At 34.2% G+C, this 18,534-nt stretch overlaps 1 protein-coding gene across 4 annotated transcripts in view; it reads left to right on the forward strand.

Moving 5' to 3' along the window:
- SPAST (spastin) overlaps positions 1-14,244 on the forward strand; it is a 55,275-nt gene extending 41,031 nt beyond the window's left edge. For all 4 annotated transcript variants that reach the window (XM_028117254.2, XM_028117256.2, XM_028117255.2 and 1 more), the window contains 5 exons: positions 2,380-2,422; positions 3,800-3,879; positions 5,433-5,503; positions 6,908-6,948; positions 12,851-14,244. In XM_028117254.2, coding sequence (XP_027973055.1) covers positions 2,380-2,422; positions 3,800-3,879; positions 5,433-5,503; positions 6,908-6,948; positions 12,851-12,973 — 358 coding nt within the window. In that variant the 3' untranslated portion in view covers positions 12,974-14,244. The remainder of the gene's footprint in view (positions 1-2,379; positions 2,423-3,799; positions 3,880-5,432; positions 5,504-6,907; positions 6,949-12,850) is intronic.
- The last annotated feature ends 4,290 nt before the right edge of the window (positions 14,245-18,534 follow it).

The raw sequence follows: 18,534 nt of genomic DNA on the forward strand, positions 1-18,534 counted from the left end.
CTTGCTTATTTCTTCTGATTAGGATTAAATTATCTGAAAACTCCAGAATTGATTCTTACTCTCTTTCACTGGGCTTCATAAGAAGCCAATAAAAGTAGGATTCATGGGAACTGTGTTCTTTGTTCTTGTGTGATTGAACAAATTTATTCCATGCCTACTGGGAGGACAGTTTGACTCAGCATAAGATTCTTGGGCCTCCTGTTCTTATCCTGAGGAATTGATTACATTGCCCCATTGTTTCTAGGATTAAATGTTGTAGTGTAAAAGTCTGAAGCCAGCCTGCTTTTATTCACATTTATAGATTAACTTGATTTTTTTCTTTTTACTGGGTATAATTTTTAACCATTGAAATCTAATTATTTGAAAAATATGTTGGGGCGCCTGGGTGGCTGAGTCGTTAAGCATCTGCCTTCAGCTCAGGTCATGGTCCCAGGGTCCTGGGATCGAGTCCCGCATTGGGCTCCCTGCTCAGTGAGAAGCCTGCTTCTCCCTCTCCCACTCCCCTGCTTGTGTTCCGTCTCTCGCTGTGTCTCTGTCAAATAAATAAATAAAATCTTAAAAAAAAAAAGAAGAAGAATATGTTGATCTGTCTTTATTTTTTCTGGGATTCAGTGTTTCTTTAAATTGATAGTTTGAAACCTCTTTTGTTTTAGGAAAGTTATTTTGAATACTATCTTCGATTTTTTTTCTTAATTCATTCGTCTGTTTTTTTTCTTTCACTATATTGTATCTTTTTGTCTTCCATATCTTTAATTTCCTTCTAATCCTTTTTAACTCTTAGGTCTTTTTTGTTTTGTTTTGTTTGTTTTCTTGATTGTTGTCTTTACTGCTTACTTGGCTTGTGTCTAATCTTTGTGCTACTACTTTTATAACTTTTGTGTCTGTGGTGGATTTCTTCATTTTCATTGCTTTCCTGATCTCTGCAATCCCATTTTTTCATCTTCTTTTGTCTTATTTCCTTGAGCTTTTGTAAGTCATTGCCTTGAGTCCTTATATCTCATTGAGTTCTTGTTAGGAGTTTTTTTTTTTTTTCATTAAATTATTTTATTCCATGGAAAGATATTTGATCACAAATTTAATTTGTTGTATGGCAAAACCTTCTTGTGTATATTCTCTATATTTATTGTAATCTTTTCCCTCTTCTTTGGCACTTTAAAGAAATTAGCCATGTGCTTTTGCCTGTTTTGCTTACTATTTTTATTTGAATAAAGGGGAGTTTTCTTGGAAAGCCTAGTTTTGGAGTAATATTATAGGAGAAGAGCTAGAAAAATAAGATACTGAGCAAGTATCTTGAGTTGTCCTATGAATAGCCTGGACTGACAGGTAGTCTCCCTGAGTCACAATCAAACCCTACCTGATAAAGAAGATTAGTCAGCACAGGACAGTTTGTGATCTTCCCAGACTGACTGGTGTCTTCTTACAAAGAAGATGTGTCTTTGAATTTCTTTTGGCATCACCTTCCTTTCCATTCCCCGGCTCCTGACTAGGTATCACAGAGCCATTCTTCACATGCTTGTTTAAATATGGGAGGTTGGCTCTATTACGCCTCAGAGTATGCTCTATCTCCTTTGGAATACTCTGTGCTCTAATAGCCACGTCTGGAATCTGCAGCAACAGATCCTGTGTGTATGCTCCTTCATCAGTGTAATTTTCACTGCCCTAGGCAGCCCTTCTTCATACACTTTAGTTGTGTAAATGTTACCTGAGTTTGTTGATGGTGAAGTTTACATTTCTATTTCTTTGGTCCTTGGTTTTAGTTGTTTTCACTTTCAAGAAGGTAGCAGAGATTTCCTTATTCTGCTTATATCAGATATTTTGTTTGTTTTAATACATTTTTGCTATTGAAAACATACACATACAGGGGCGCCTGGGTGGCTCAGTCGGTTGAGCGTCTTACTCTTGATTTCATCTCAGGTCATGGTCTCAGGGTAATGAGATCAAGCCCCATGTTGGGCTCTGCGCTCAGTGTGGAGCCTGCTTGGGATTCTCTCTCTCTCCCTCTGCCCCTCCCCTGCTCATGATCATTTGCACTCACTCTCTCTCAAAAAAAAAAAAAAAATACACATACATAATTTTTAAACATCTAGAGAGTTTTAAAAGAGTAACTCAAGGGGCGCCTGGCTGGCTCAGTCAGTAGAGCATGAGACTCCTGATGTTGGGGTTGTAAGTTTGAGCCCCATGTAGCATATAGAGATTACTTAAAAATAAAATCTTTAAAAAAAAAAAAACCAAGTATCTCAAAATAACTTCACACTGATGACTACTAAAATGCATTCAAATGTTATACTTAAAAGTTTTTTTCTTGTCATTTGCTACTTGAACTGAGTTACCTTTACATTCAAAACTATGTTTTTTAAATTGTTTGAATCCTTTTTTTAGGCGTTTCATCAAACGGGTATATGTGTCTTTGCCAAATGAGGAGGTATGTATCTGTGTTTGAATTTTTTTTTTCTTTAAGCAGAAACAAGACCTACCATCTTGACAGTATTGATCTTCCAATCATTAATACAGCCACATTGGAAAATAGTTTGGCAATTTCTTAAAAAGACAAATGTAAACTTACCATAAGACCTAATAATTCCTTTCCTAAGAATCTGCCCACAACAGATGAAAACATATGTCGACACAGAGATGTGTACAAGAACTTTTATATTTATAAATAGCCAAGAACTGTAGGGAATCTAAGGTGTTCATCAGTTAGAGAATGGATAAACAAATTTGGCATATGCATTTAATGGAATACTCTTTAGCAATAAAAGGATTGAGGTATTTATACATGCTGTAATATGGAAAAACCTCAAAAACAGTGAAAGGCACCAGATGTAAAAGATAACCTATCATATGATTCCATTTGTATGAAATGTACAGAAAAGGCATATTTCTAGAAACCAAAGGAAATCATGGTTTGCAAAGGCTAGGGGTGGAAGTGGGGATTAATTGCAAACAGGCATAACTGAACTGTTTGGGGTGATAGAAATGTTCTAAAAGTGGATTATGGTGGTGGTTACACAACTGTTTGTTTATTAAAAGTCATTGAATTATATACTTACAATGGGGAGATTAATGTTCTATGAATTCACACCTCTATAAAAGTGTTTTTAAAAATTTGTGATTGTTGAGGCCCCTGGGTGGCTCAGTGGGTTAAGCATCCGACTCTTGGTTTCCACTTAGGTTGTGAGATCGAACCCCGTGCTCAGCCACAGAGTCTGCTTAAGACTCTGTCTCCCTCTCCCTCTCCTTCTGCCCCTCCCCACTGCACTCTTGCACACTCTCTCTAAAACAAATAAATGAACCTTTAGAAAAAACTAAAAGTATTAAAAAATTAAAAATTGTGGTTGTCTAGCTCAGATCCTTAACATCCTTGATAGTAGCAGCAGCTACTTCTTTAGTGTTGTCTTTGAATTATCTTTAAGCCTCAAGAACTCTCAAGAAATGGTAGTGTATTTTTCTTTAAAGATTTTATTTATTTGAGAGAGAGAAAGCATGAGTGGGTGGGGGAGGGGCACAGGGAGAGAGAGAGAGAAGCAGACTCCCCGCTGAGCAGAGAGCCTGATGTGGGACTCGATCCCAGGACCCTGAGATCATGACCTGAGCCAAAGTCAGATGCTTAACTGAACCACCGAGGCACCCCCAAAAATGGTAGTTGTAACTCCAATTAACAGACACGAGTGAGGCTCTAAGAGAGTGATTTGTTTGTGATCATTCAGCTCATAAATGAGGGTCAGGATGTGAACCTAATTTATGGATATTTCATTAAGCTAATTCTTGAGACTGATGATTCTTCAATATTTCTTTTCAGACACGACTACTTTTACTTAAAAATCTATTATGTAAACAAGGAAGCCCATTGACCCAAAAAGAACTAGCACAACTTGCTAGGTAAGTAATTTGATTTGGTCTATCTTAAAACTTTTTTCTTTCTTTTCTTTTCTTTTTTTTTAAGAATTCTTTCTCTTTTTTGTTTAAACTCAGGTCTGAAGTGAGTAATTTGTTTTTCAGAGAACCGTCTCATCCTTTATTTCACCTTTTTTCTTATCTCTTATTCTTACATATATGATATCTAAATTTAAATTTCTAGATCCTCTGCAAGACCTGACCTACATATCTGATGATGGTACTACATTCTTTTTATAAATTTATTAAAACTTAAAGGGACTCCTGGGTGCCTCAGTCGATTAAGTGTCTGCCTTCAGCTCAGGTCATGATCCCAGGGTCCTGGGATCGAGTCACACATCAGGCTCCCTGCTCAGCGGGGAGCCTGCTTCTCTGTCTGCCTGCCGCTCCCCCTGCTTGTGCTCTCTCTCTGACAAATAAATAAATAAAATCTTAAAAAAAAAAACCACTTCTAAATGGTATTAAAATAATTTTAAAACTTTAAAATGTCATATCTGTCCACACCAACATAAATATTTTCATATAAACTTGTTCTCTTGTATTACACATAATTCTTAACTTTTGCATCTTCAGCTTGTTTTATGAGTGGTGTACTTAAGTAGAAACTGAATATAAAAGGTGCGCTTGTTGAATTTTAGTCATTAAAAATCTCATAAGGTAATTTAAATACTCAAGAAGTATGTAAATAAGCTAGTAATTTTAGTAAAAACTCTGAGTTCCCAGATACCTATGAAAAAGGTAAATTCAGTACTTAGAAACATTGAGGTTCTTCTTCATCATTCCAATAAAGAATTCAGCTAATGTTTGATCTCTATAGTTATATAACATAGTACATGATAAGTAAATGCTTTCTTTTCCTGTTTTATTTTCTTCCCCTTTACCCCCCTAGTTTTTAGTTCCCTTTGATAATCTCCTGGCTGCCCAGGACTCTCCACTGTGGCATCCCATCCAGGTGTGCCTCTTTTTGCCAATATCTTCTACCCCAATTCCTTCACCCCATTTGTCCTGCATTTAAAGAAATGTACGTTGGGCACCTGGCTGGCTCAGTTGGTAGAGCATGTGACTCTTGATTTCAGGGTCGTGAGTTCGGGCCCCACGTTAGGCATAGAGTGTACTTGAAAAAATTTTAAAAATTTAAAATTAAAAAAAAAAGGAAATCTACCTTGACTGGCAGTGTTTTTTGTCAAGATAAAGAAACATTAACTTACAGAGCAATAATTATGGTTATGTGTCTTTTGGCCAGCCATGACTTACCTTTCCAAGGGATTTGTTTACAATTTAATGGAGACTCCTGGAGATACAGTATGCTTTAATCGGAGATTGGTTCTCATGATGAAAATTTCAGGCATTACCTAAGGAGCCTGCCATAGACTGTTTTGTTTGTTTTCAGCAAGTGAGCCTTTCTGTGTCCTTAAAATCACATTGCATAGCTGTCTGCTTGATGACAGAGGCAAACTAGATTTTACCCTCTTTTTACATGGAGATTTTAAATCTGCAAAGATGAAAATAATTTGCTCTTTCTTCCTTCCCATTCTTAGAATGACCGACGGATATTCAGGAAGTGATCTAACAGCTTTGGCAAAAGATGCAGCACTGGGTCCTATCCGAGGTATGTGTATAGAGCTTGAAATATTTAGACCTATTTGTTAGACCACTTTAGACGTTTAAAAAGTCCCTATTGAGATGTTTTATTTTTGTTTTAGTTTTAGTAAGAAAGCATTTAAGCTGCTAGAAAACTTGGTACAAAGTAGTTTCTAGACTTAGAGTCAGCAAACTTTTCAGTAAAAGGCCTGATAAATATTTTAGGCTCATGGGGCCACAGATGTTCTCCATTGTATGTTCTTTTGGGTTTTGTTTGTTTGTTTTCACAAACAAAAACGTGAAACCATTCTTAGCTCACAGACCATACAAAGATAGTCCATGGGTGAGTAGATCATGACCCTGTTATAAACAAAGGTTTCAGTTCTTTTTTTTTTAATTAAAATTTTATTATTGAAATATAGTTAACATACAATGTTATATTCATTCAGCTGTACAACATAGTGATTAGACAACTCTGTACATTAAACAGTGCTCAGCACGATAAATTACCATCTGCCATATGTTTCACTTCTTGATAGTAGGTAACCAGCAGAAGACACAAAGGAAAAGAAAATATTTTTAAGCAAGCAAAAAAGAAAAAGGGGAAATGTTCTTATCTCTTTTTGGCTCTTTTCACTTCAATATTCCGATAACACTTGAAATTAAAGTGTCTGAGAAGAAGCTTTTATTTGTATTATATGTTATCTTTTGAGGAATTGCTTTGTTTTGAATCAAGGTTATTTGCTGATTCTGAAATACCACTGTGGTATCACTTTAGATATTCTCAGCTGCTTTTCCACAGCCAGCATGGGCAGTGTCTGGGTGATACTCTCAGGTATGCACTCAGATTGCTGGCTGTGACGATAAAATAGAACATGGAATGTACAACTTCTACAACAGATCTCCTGCAGTGGGACCATGTACTGACTCAGAATTGCTGCTTTGGAGAATAATAAGTGTAACCTTGAGAATGTATTTTGAAATTCTGGGCAAACATTCTAGTCAAACTCTTGCTGCCAGGGGCATGAAATCATTTTCAGATAGTGGACTCAACCAGTACATAATATATAAACCATTTGTATTTTTTCAGAATATTTTAGCTATTATTCTGAAACAGATAAAAGTTATTGGGTTTAAAAAAAATAAAGCCTTTATGAGGAACAAGCTATATTCTTTTAAGTTCACTCTCAAATTTGTAAAATGTATTGTTCTTGGGCAATATGCAGATAAATTGAATGCTTCCCAGTTACTCCTAAGATGGACTGTTATTCTAAGCATTTATAAATTGTGCTCTTAATATTAATGTATATCTTCCTTTTAATAGAAATAATTTATACTGAACATGTACTTTTAGATCATTGTACTTGGTTTTGCTCTTCAGCAATTTAAACTTAGAAATCTTTTTTTTAAGTGGCTGTCTTATATTTTACAGAACTGAAACCAGAACAAGTAAAGAATATGTCTGCCAGTGAGGTATATTATTTTATAATTATCTTTTCTTTGCTCTGGTTCTCTATATTGTAAGGCATATCTTTTGTCTGGATTTTTGTAGTTGATTTGATTAGAAGCTAGAAAAAGTTAACTCTTTATTTCAAAATATAGGGGCCTATCAAATTACAATCACTTAATGGTGTTCTTTGGTAATGGACAAAAAATATTGTATATAGTCATTAAGTCATTTTCTATCAAATGATATGTAAATATTAAACAGAAGAAAATTATAGAAAACTTAAGAGTTTTACTCTTTGTAACAAGTTAAGTCCTTGGTATTTTATTTTGTAATATTTTCAGCATTTGTTTTTGTCCTTATAAAAGCAATACCATTGTAATGTAATTCATTACATTTTCTTAATATGGTAGGCCCTCTTATCAGATGCTAAGGCATTTCTTTTGAAAAAGATTGCCTGCAAAATAGAAAGTTGGACATGCAGAATGATTGTAATAACTATGTAAGCAAACATTTATTTATTTTTTTTTTATTTTTTTATTTTTTTAAAGATTTATTTGAGAGACCGAGAATGAGAGAGAGAGGGAGAGAGAGAGAGAGAGAGAGACAGAGAGTACATGAGACGGGGGAGGGTCAGAGGGAGAAGCAGGCTCCTCGCTGAGCAGGGAGCCCTATGCAGGACTCAATCCCGGGACTCCGGGATCATGACCTGAGCTGAAGGCAGTCGCTTAACCAACTGAGCCACCCAGGCGCCCCCTGTAAGCAAACATTTAAAATCAGTCTTATATTTATAACTTATACGTCAGAGATATTTTTTAACTGCCCAAGTTTCAACAGCTATTGTGCTCACTTCGGCAGCACATATACCAAGTTTCAACAACTACTGAGGAGACTGTGAACTCTTAACATAGAGAATGAATGTATTTGAGTACATTTTGACAGTCTTTTTTCTTCAAGCTTCTAAGTAAACTTAGTTGTTTTCGGGTATTTTGTGTGTGGTAGTTAATCAGCTACATTGCTAAGAATACCCTCACACTTACTGCAACCACCATTCCATTTTAAAAGTCTAGTTTACCTAGAGTGTGTTTGATGTGAATGAAGCTTAGGAATAGAGAATTCCATATACCTTCTTTGGCATTTAGCTGCTATTACCTTAAAAACGTACATTTAGAGTATAAGTTTCAAGTCCCTTTTATCTGATTCATAATTTTAATTCCACATCTTTTAAACTTTTTTCATATAAGTACTATACAGTTTGTGTTCCCAAAGTGTTTTGTGGGTTTTTAAAAATAGTTTAAGTATAATTTATTAACAATATCCCATAAGTATATTTTTTTTAATGTTCTTAAAGCATAAACCTGATAGTACCTTTCTCCCAAAAAGTAAGCATCATGCATGAATTATTTCTTCTCCACACACCATTCTCCTGCCTTGGACCTAGGACAGGTAAATTTGATATCGCCTATACTTTGGCCCCCTAGATTCAGACTGAGGAGAGGCCAACTGTGTGACAATTTAGGGCTCTGTTTTTGTCCCTTGGAAAGACCGTGTGGAATAAAGGGACTAATTAAGGCAGTAATGAGCTAAAACCACCAACTGGCAAATAAATTCCAGTAAGAAGCAGTCTACAAATTCTCAAATGACTTAACAGGCAAAATCCACTCACCTCCTCATCTGCCAGTATTCTGTCTCAAGCTCTAAGGCCATAGCATTTCCTGTGGAAGTCAGTTGGGAAGTCCACTTGTACCTATAAATGGAATGCTTTGATACACTTTGATTAATATAATAATTGGCAGCCTTATTACTTATAAGTAGGTGCCTGCTCAGGGAATAGAAAGTCTTACACATCTGTCCATTACTGCATGAGAAAAGAGACCAGTTTTTTACTGATAGTGGCTCCGTTAACCTTTGTATATATTTTGCCCATCATGAGAATATACATACAATCAAATTTGAACATTTTTCTTTTTTTTAAAGACTTATTTATTTATTAGAAAGAAGGAGAGTGAGTGAGCTAGTGGGGGGAGGAGTGGAGGGAGAGAATCTTCAAGCAGACCCCCTGCCAAGTGGGGAGCCCGACATGGAGCTTGATCTCATGACCCATGAGATCATGACCTAACCTGAAACTGAGTTGGACGCTTAACTGAATGAGCTATCCAGGCGCCCCCAGCAACATTTTTCTTCACTGGACAAAGTCAACCTAAATGTAGTTCCTGTTTTATTTGAAGAATAAAGAAATTTTGAGTCTTTTCTTTTTTTAGTAACTCATGACTTTAAAACAAGATAGTTCTGTTGCTATAGGTATGTATTGCCATATAACAAATTGCCCAAAAACTTAGCTCAAAATGACCACATTTATTATCTCACATTTTCATGGAGTTGGGAATATGGGCATAGATAAGTCCTCTGCTTCAAGCTCTCTCAGAGGGCTGCAATCAAGTTGTTGGCCCAAGGTCTTTTACAGAGCTGTAATCAAGATGTTGGTTGGGGCTGTAGTCATTACAAGGCTCAACTGCTGCAGATCTGCTTCCACACTCACTCACGTGGTTCTTTGCCAGATTCACTTCCTCATGGGTTGTTGAGGTGAGAGCCTCAGTTTTCTTTAGCCTTTGGCTGAAGGCCTCCTTCAGTTCTTTTCCACATAGGCCTCTCCAACATAGTACTTACTTCATTAAAGCAAGCAAGCCAGGAAGAAGAGGAAGTACCAGCAAGATGGAAGTCACAGTCTTCATAACCTAATCCTGAAAGTGACATCCCATCACTTTTGCAGTATTCTGTTCTTAATGTCCAGTCCACATTCAAGGGGAAGGAATTACAGAGGGGCATATATAACAAGAGGTAGGAATCATTACAAGACATGTCAGAGGATGCCCAAGACATCTGTAAATCAATTTTAACTTTTTTTTTAATGTTTAAAGGGTTACATTTGGCCGCTGAAATCTGCTTTTTACATTAAGCTGTGCCCTTTTAATATTACTTTAGAACTTTGAGAAGTATTCTTGCATTCTGGGAGCAAGGCACTTAATCCCAACACCTGAAATCAGCAACTCTACAGGAACCTGCTTCATTTTTTTTTTAAGATTTTATTTTTAAGTAATCTCTACACTCATCATGGGGCTCAAACTCACAGCCCTGAGTTTAAGAGTTGCATGCTCTACCAACTGAGCCAGCAAGGCACCCCAAGAACCCTGGTTCATTTTAATGGAGAATAATGTTAAGACTCTGGGATTAGAAATTTATACTACAGGGCGCCTGGGTGGCTCAGTCGTTAAGCATCTGCCTTGGGCTCAAGTCGTGATCCCAGGGTCCTGGGGTCGTGATCCCAGGGTCCTGGGATCGAGCCCCGCATTGGGCTTCCTGCACTCAGTGGGAAGCCTGCTTCTCCCTCCCCCGCTCCCCCTGCTTGTGTTCCCCTCTCGCTGTGTCTCTCTCTGTCAAATAAATAAAATCTTTAAAAAAAAAAAAAAAAACAACTTATACTACATTGTTTTTAATTAGTACTGGTGTTAAATTAGCCCACTCCAATGACAGGAGCCTGAAAAATATACATATTTTTAAAATATCATTAATTCATTCTGATATACTACATTTATTTCAGTATTTCAGCATAAAATCTACTTGAATTCTAATCCCACACTTAAAAATATAATTTTATCCACTATTTTTAAAATGTATAAGTAAGAACCTTGTTTTATACTAAAATTTAGAGAGGAACACTAAAATTAAAACTTAATAAAACTATTGAATGAATTACAAGAAATAACATTACTGGTACCATTTGTGACCATCCTACTAATTATGTATTAGGTTATGTTGTTACAAGTTTTGGTTCTACTGTATTCTTTTATCCAGTTTGCTTATTTTTAATCTAATAGTTTTAGTATTAATAATTTGGTAGTACTTTTAGCTGTTAGTCCTGGACTTAAGAGTTAATATTTATAAAATGCTTAAATGAGTCTGGCAATAGTGGATACTATGTCAGTGTCCATAGAATAATTTTAAAATACATAAATAATGCATTTTATTATAGAGATTAAGGAAATGTGTTTTATCAGTTGCATTTATGAGAGGAGAGGAAAACACAAACATTGGTTTCTAAAATTGTATACTAGAATTTTTTTAGTCATTATTCAGTACAACTTTAATAACTAAGTGTATTGCCAGGCACTGGTATATATACACACTTTTAGGTGAGATAAACCCAATTTGACTTTTATGGAATATAAAGGTATACAAAGAATATTTTATGAGAATAGAAACTCAAATAATTGTATTGGAATTCTGTGTTTTTAAAAGGTAGTGCTAAAAATTGTTGGCTATAAATTCAGGGTATAATGTACTTTGTTTTTAAAAAACAAAGTTTGGGGTGTCTGGCTGGCTCAGTCAGTAGAGCACGTATGTGACTTAATCCCAGGGTTGTGAGTTCAAACCCCAGGTAGGGCATCGAGCCTACTTAAAAATAAAAATAAAAAATAAAGCACACAGTTTGTATCCATCTTAACTTTAACTTTATTATTTCATTAGTTTGTTTTGATGAGATATCTTTGCTGCTTATTTTTCTTTCTCAAATTAGCTACCAGTTGCTTTTTCCTACTGCATACATTCGTCTCTTACTAATTTCAAAATATCATATATAAATTTCATGTATTTATGTATACCCTTCTATACAGTTCAATTGGAATTTCATCAAAAGCTTTTAAGACCTGAATTTCTATAACAAATTTTTTTCAAGAATATCATAGGTAATACATTACATTCATTATCCTTCTACTCTTTGGGCTTTAGGAAGAGCCAGTGTGTGTTTTATAGTTAAATAAAAAAAACATGTAGGGCTCATATGGTGATTATGTGGTAACAATATATCCTTTTCCTTTTTGACTAAGATTAGGCTACAAGTTACAAGTGTGGGTGATTTTCTCAATCTGTGCTCATCGAGATATCAGAGAGTGTGAAATAGTTAGATTGGGTTTTATAAGAGTAATAAAAAGAAGAGTATATATGAATATCAGTTGAGGTTTTGTCTCAAATGCTTTAACATGTTTTTGGGCAGAATGCACATGTATATATTAGTGGTAATTTTTAAAACTGTTCATTTTGTGCCAAGCTCCTTTTGAGTTTTAAAAATCTTCAGGTAATTATAGATACATGTTGACTCAGCATTGTTTTATTCTACATTCTCAGCCAATTAAAAAGGTCAGAAAATGAGGGGCATCTGGGTGGCTCAGTTGGTTAAGTGTCTGCCTTGGGCTCATATCATGATCTCGGGATACTGGGTTAGGGTTAGGGTTCCTACTCAGTGGGGAGCCTGCTTCTCCCTCTCCCTTTGCCCTGCCCCCAGCTTGTGCTGTCTCTCTCAAATAAAATCTTTTTAAAAAGGTCAAAAAATGACACCAAATTATATAAAATGCATTACAAGTAATATTAATATTAGAAAATTTCAGGGACAAGCATCCTACATGCTGTAAAAGGCATTATTTCCTTAAAAGTCTCATGTACTTCTTGTAAACTACCTTCCTTTCTAATAAACCCAGCATGAATTTAGCTAGAGTATGCTTGTGGTACGTGAGACCTGAGAATTCTGAATGATGGAATTGTGATTCTTTTTTCTGCTTGTCTGTATTTTGTCAAATTTTCTATAATGAGTGTTTTCTATTTTTATAATGGGAAAAATATTATGATTTAAAATGTTAATACCTAAGAAATTAAACATATATAATAAAAGTATATTAGTATAGCATTTTGATAAGATTTCTTATATAGCAAACTTGCCTAAATATAATAATATGTAAAATAAGATGATTGGCATGATTTTCTAAGAATACATGTATATATTTATAACAGTAATAGCATCATTATTTTAATCCATCTTTGGGTTAACTACTGTATATGTATTCATCATTTGTATTATCGTGTTTTTTTAAAACCTAGATGAGAAATATTCGATTATCTGACTTCACTGAATCCTTGAAAAAGATAAAACGCAGCGTGAGCCCTCAAACCTTAGAAGCGTACATACGTTGGAACAAGGACTTTGGCGATACCACTGTTTAAGGAAAGACCTTTGTAAGCCTGCAGAACATTTTGCTTTCGAAGAGAGAAACACACCATCTCCATTGAATAGTTATCAGCTACCGAAATTGAGCCTAAGTTTACAGGACTTTTCAGAGTCTTACAATTACTTGTGCACCCCAGCAGATGCACCATAAAACAAAATTTAAATAAATATACAATGCAAATGGAGTATTTTGTTGAAGGCCTGTTCATGGTTATCCCGATGGGCACTGTAAGTTAGAGCACAACAAAAAGTGATTCTGGTCTTCTTTACCAATATAATCATAATGTAAATAATAATTTGTATATTGTGTTGCAGATGAAAGTATTCCAGAGACAGTGAATGGTAGAAGACACAAGCGCCTTTGGTTGTTTGTCTTCTGATGTCTTTTCTTAAAATAATTTTTTCTATTTTCCTTTCCTAATGTTATCTTTGCTACAGATGATTAGAATGCCAAACACTGAGTTTCTTTTTTTTCTTTTCTTTTACAAGTTCGGTGTGCCAAATGAAACTTCTTCCTATGTAACAGTAATAGGAATAAGTATTTTGAAGTTTTTTCTTTTTCATAAGTCTACACATTAAATACTGCATTTCACTTTTCATTTTTCTATTACCTTGTTACCAATTTAGAAAGCAATTTGTTGATAGCAACAAAGCAAATTTAGTAAAATAGAAAAAGAGACGGTTAGAAGGTTTGAGTCATTCTGTCATTACAATATGTAGATCAATCCTCATGTGACCTGCAGTATTTTTTCTAATATATTTGTCAGAAATCTATTGTAGACTGTTAATTTATTCCTAATGGAGTTTATTTTCTGCTAGAACTATTCTAATATTTAAGAAGGCCAATTTTAACTGCTGTAAAAGTGGTTTCTGTGTGAGAGAAGGGAAGAACTGAGAGCTAAGACATTTCTAATTTATTGCTTATTGCTTTCTTACTGTTTACAGGATAATTATAAGCCAGTGGATCTACCGTCTTTTATTCTTAATAATTATTAATCCCTTCAATGAAACTTTAAAAAATTACTGAATTTTTATACATTGCATACATTTTATAGGTTTCTTGTGCTCACTTTGTTAACTAAAAAGTTAGTCTGTTAATCTGTCTTTTGTTCCCCAAAAATGTACAGTAATTCTGTTTCTCGTTTGTATAAGTATGCCTTGATTTTATTATAAAACTGTCATTGTAGGAAGTAGAGACTCATATCATGGCTTTTTAAATATTGTAATAAAGGCAAATGGATATTTGCCCTTAGTTTACTGGTTAAAAGTTTGTTTACAGAAATTTTCTTTGGTGCTTTTATGTAAAATGTTATGGGTGGAAAGAATAATTTATAGTAGTAACAGATTTTTTTCATTTAGGAAAAATATCTTTGGTTTTGGTTTTGAGAGAATACATTAAAATTAAAAACTTGCCCCATCTATATAAGAATTTTATAATGAAGACATACATTCGTCTTAATTTTAATTTTCTTGTTCCTGTTAAAGATTTATCTACATATAGAAGATGTATGGTTTAAGATAACGTGCTATTTATAGCTGTAACTTAAATGTCTCCTCTAATCATGACCTTAGAACTCCCTGGATAAGAGAAATGAGGGTTGAGATAAATAGAAAAAAAAATTTTAAACCAGAACCATGCCCATTTTCAGTCATATGTTGTATCTTTTTAAGGTCTCAGACATTAAAGCATCAATTATAAAATACTGATAATGAAAGATGATGCAGTATACATGATGACAAGAATTGGGAATATCCAAAGTTAAAACATTTTCAATAAACCTCATAAAATTTCACTTTGTATTTTCATTTAGAAAAGGATTAACAGTGTTGATGTTGAATAACTGGTCACTCATATTAAAGGTCTATACTTCATGTTCAACTTTTAAAATATAATCTTTAAATTTATCATGATTCTGTCTGCAGTAATGTAGTTCACTATTTTTATTGGAATAGTTTTTAGATAACAAAAGATTTCAAATGTTAAAAGACAGAAAAGTCAAGCTAATATTGTCATAAACACTGAATCAGAATTATATTAGTGAATGAATAACCTTCCATACAGTATAGAAGTTATTTTACTTCTCTGACCAAAGTCTGAAGTTGAGCTCAGAGCTAGAGAACTATTTTCTGTAACTTTTTATTTTATTTTATTTTATTTTTCGTTTAAGCTGGACTTTTTTCCTCCTCATAGAATGACCATGAAAATAAGATAATGATACAATAGGAGGTGAAAGGGATTGGTCTCATCTTCTCAATAAAGATAGAAGATGCAGAGGCTTTCTGAATTAATATTAGACTTAGGTTGTGACCTTTTGGATTCTGCATTGAGCTCTCTGTCATTAACTTCTTGAAAGATAATGCTTAAACATGAAAGGTTAGTGTGCTCATGTTAATATGACATTGTTTTGTAAACTATATTAAAACTTACTGATGTACTGGACATTGAGCCAAGGGAAGTCAGTACTGTCTTTCCCAGGTATCTTAGCAGTAAAAGTTTGTTCTAAGACAGTCTGCCCATTGAGGTTATTAGATCTCTGACTATGCTTTGTGCTTAGGAAGAAGTGGAGGAAAAACATATTAGAATTATAATTTAAGTAAATATATAGCAGTCTTTAATTCTTTATGTTTTATACAAAAACTAATTGTTTTGGTAGAATGAACCATTAACAGTTTGGTTTTGGACTCTTGAGGCAGAGGATTTACTTTAAATGCTTGTCTCAAATTTTAATCTGGTCTTTTGTATTTTTCTTCAGAAAAAAAATGAAAAGGTTCAGCTGCATAAAGTGGGTTTTTATCCTAATGGATTGGAAATAAATGATAAATTTTATTTTGCCTTTAATTTTTTTATTTGAAACTTTTTGAGGTTTCAGAGGTTGCAGTCTAGCAGTGAAGGAGTAGCTTGTATTGGACTAACTCTTGCCAATAATTATAAACTGAACAAAATATAAAAAGCAAAGATTAGAAGACTCTAGAGAGCAAGCAAAAACAGGCAGGAACTGCACAAAATCATGTACTAGAAGAGATCCACATTAACTAGCTTTTACCCCAAGGGCAATTTCCAGTTTGTGCAGTGTGCTTAGAAATAGACTTCAAGCAGAATGTAACAGTCTTTCTGGGCTGAGGAGTCATTTGGGACTTGTAAAACAGCTGGAAATTAGGAGGGAAATCTTAAGAATTTCAGATATAAACTCCAGGATATGCCTATAAATTTCTTTCAAATCCTTCGTGGACTCCAAAATTGTACCTGTGCAGTGTAATATTGAAAGGAACCTACCAGAAAGCAATAGTTGAAATCTAGTGAACTGTAGAGGAACTGTATTCCAGGGGAATACAGAGTTTGAAATTTAAATTCCACTAAAAGGGGTTTAGTAAATACTTTGGGTTTTCCATTGAGACCCAAAAAGGACCACAATAAGGAGGAAGGACAGCATCCTAGACCTAAGGGCCATACTTTAGTTAGGACTATGGGCAAAACGATAAACTCACTGTAACAAAGCTTAAAATCAAACTTTCACAGCATCAAGATTATCTACTATAATTTAACAGCTAGCCAGAAGAAAACACACTTTTTAGAAGAAAACAGAATCCAGAGTTTTCACAACACATCCACACCAGTACACAATAAAAAAATTACTAAACATACAATGAAAAATGATATCCATAAACAATAGAAAATATGTAGAAGCAAATACAGAGATGACTCACAGGTTGGAATTAACAAAATTATTTTAAAACTTATTAAAGAATTAATAGGAAAAAAAGATGAATGAACAGATTAGGAGTTTTGGTGAAGAAATAGATACTAAAAACCAAATGGAAAGTCTGGTAATGAAAAAAATCTGAAATGAAACACAGTATCTGAAATAAATTTCACTGGATGGGATTGAACTTGAACTGGACACAGCAGAGGAAAGACAGCTGGAACCAGACAAGCTGATACAATTATCAAACTCAAGTACACAGAGAAAGAAAAAAATAGCAAAGTTTGATACCTGTGGGACAATATCAATCTAATTTACCTCTGATTTGAAATCCAAAAGGAGAGGAGAGGAAGAGAATGGGGCAAAAGAAACATTTGATGCAGTAATGCCTAAAGTTTTCTTCAAATTGTTGAAAGACATCAACTTACAGATCCAAAAAGTTCAGTGAAGCTCAATAAATACAACAAAGACTATGTTTGTATACATCAGATTGCCCCCCCCCAAAATTATAAGCAGTCAGGGAGGGGAAATGCCATTACATTCAAACAATCATTGACCTCAGAATATGGACTAATCAAAATGGTAAATGGACAAGACAGGGAATGTCCTCATGGAGGCCTAGGATAACCAAAGCAAAGTTTGACCAATCACTTTTTCAACAATTGATTGCCAGTCTAATGGAACTTCCAACTGTTAGACCTTAGAGCTGGCTTGGATTGAATTGAAGGTTTGTCAGGTTTATACTTAACATCTGTTTCCTTTGGAATGTTCCCTTATACATTAAATAGAAATAATACAATAAAAACAAAACAGAACAAGACTTTATAATACAGGTAAAGAACAGCAAAAGCAGCTGGAAGAATAAACAGGTTAGTGGCAAAAATATTTTCAAAATAAAATGTCTAATGATTTTACACAAAGATCTAGATCTAATTACAAAATAGTATACCTCCAAACTAAAAAGGCTAATTATTCAACATAACCCATTTCTGCGGTTTTATTCCTACTTTGTTGAGTTTTTTGTTTTTCATATGGGGTTGTTGGATTTGTCAAATGCTTTTTCTGCATCCATTGAGATGATCATCTGAGTTTTTCCTTTATTAATATGGTGTATTGCATTGCTTGATTTTCATATGTTAAATGAACTTTGCATTCCTGTGATAATTCCCACACATTCATGGTGTATGGATTCTTTTTATATATTGGTGGATTCATTTTGCTATTTTGTTGAGGTTTTTTGCATCTATATTCATACGGGATGTTGGTCTGTAGTTTTCTTGTCTTTCTCTAGTTTTGGCATCAGGGTAATTCTTTGTAGAAAGAATTGGAGTCTTCCCTCCTATTTTGGAAATGTTTGGTAGAATTCACCAGTAAAGCCATCTTTGAGCTTTTCTTTGTGGAAAATTTTTAACTATAAATTCAATCTTTTGTTAAACATTTAGTCAGATTTTCTATTTATTCTTGAGTCAGTTTCAGTAGTTTGTGTCTTTACAGAAATTAGTCCATTTCATCTAGGCTATCTACTTTGTTGGCAAACAATTGTTTACAGTATTCCCCTATTATCCTCCTTATATCTGTAAGACCAGTAGTAACTTGTCCCCTTCTTCCTTTCCTGATTTTAGTAATTTCAGTCTTCTTTTTTATGTGGTCAGTCTAGGTAAATCTTTGTCAAATTTGTTGATCTTTTCAAAGATCAAAGGTTTTGTGAATTTTTCTCTATTGTTTTTCTATTCTCTACTCCTCTCCAAGCTTTATTACTTACTTTGCTTGCTTTAGTTTGCTCTTTCTCTATTATGATGGAAGTTTAGATTATTGACTTGAGATCTTTCTTCTTTTTAAAATATGGGCATTTATAG

Source organism: Eumetopias jubatus, unplaced genomic scaffold (genome assembly GCF_037043125.1).
Source record: "Eumetopias jubatus isolate StellerSeaLion01/CBP00866 unplaced genomic scaffold, mEumJub1_p1.0 scaffold_9, whole genome shotgun sequence".
In the NCBI taxonomy this organism is placed as follows: Eukaryota; Metazoa; Chordata; class Mammalia; order Carnivora; family Otariidae; genus Eumetopias; species Eumetopias jubatus.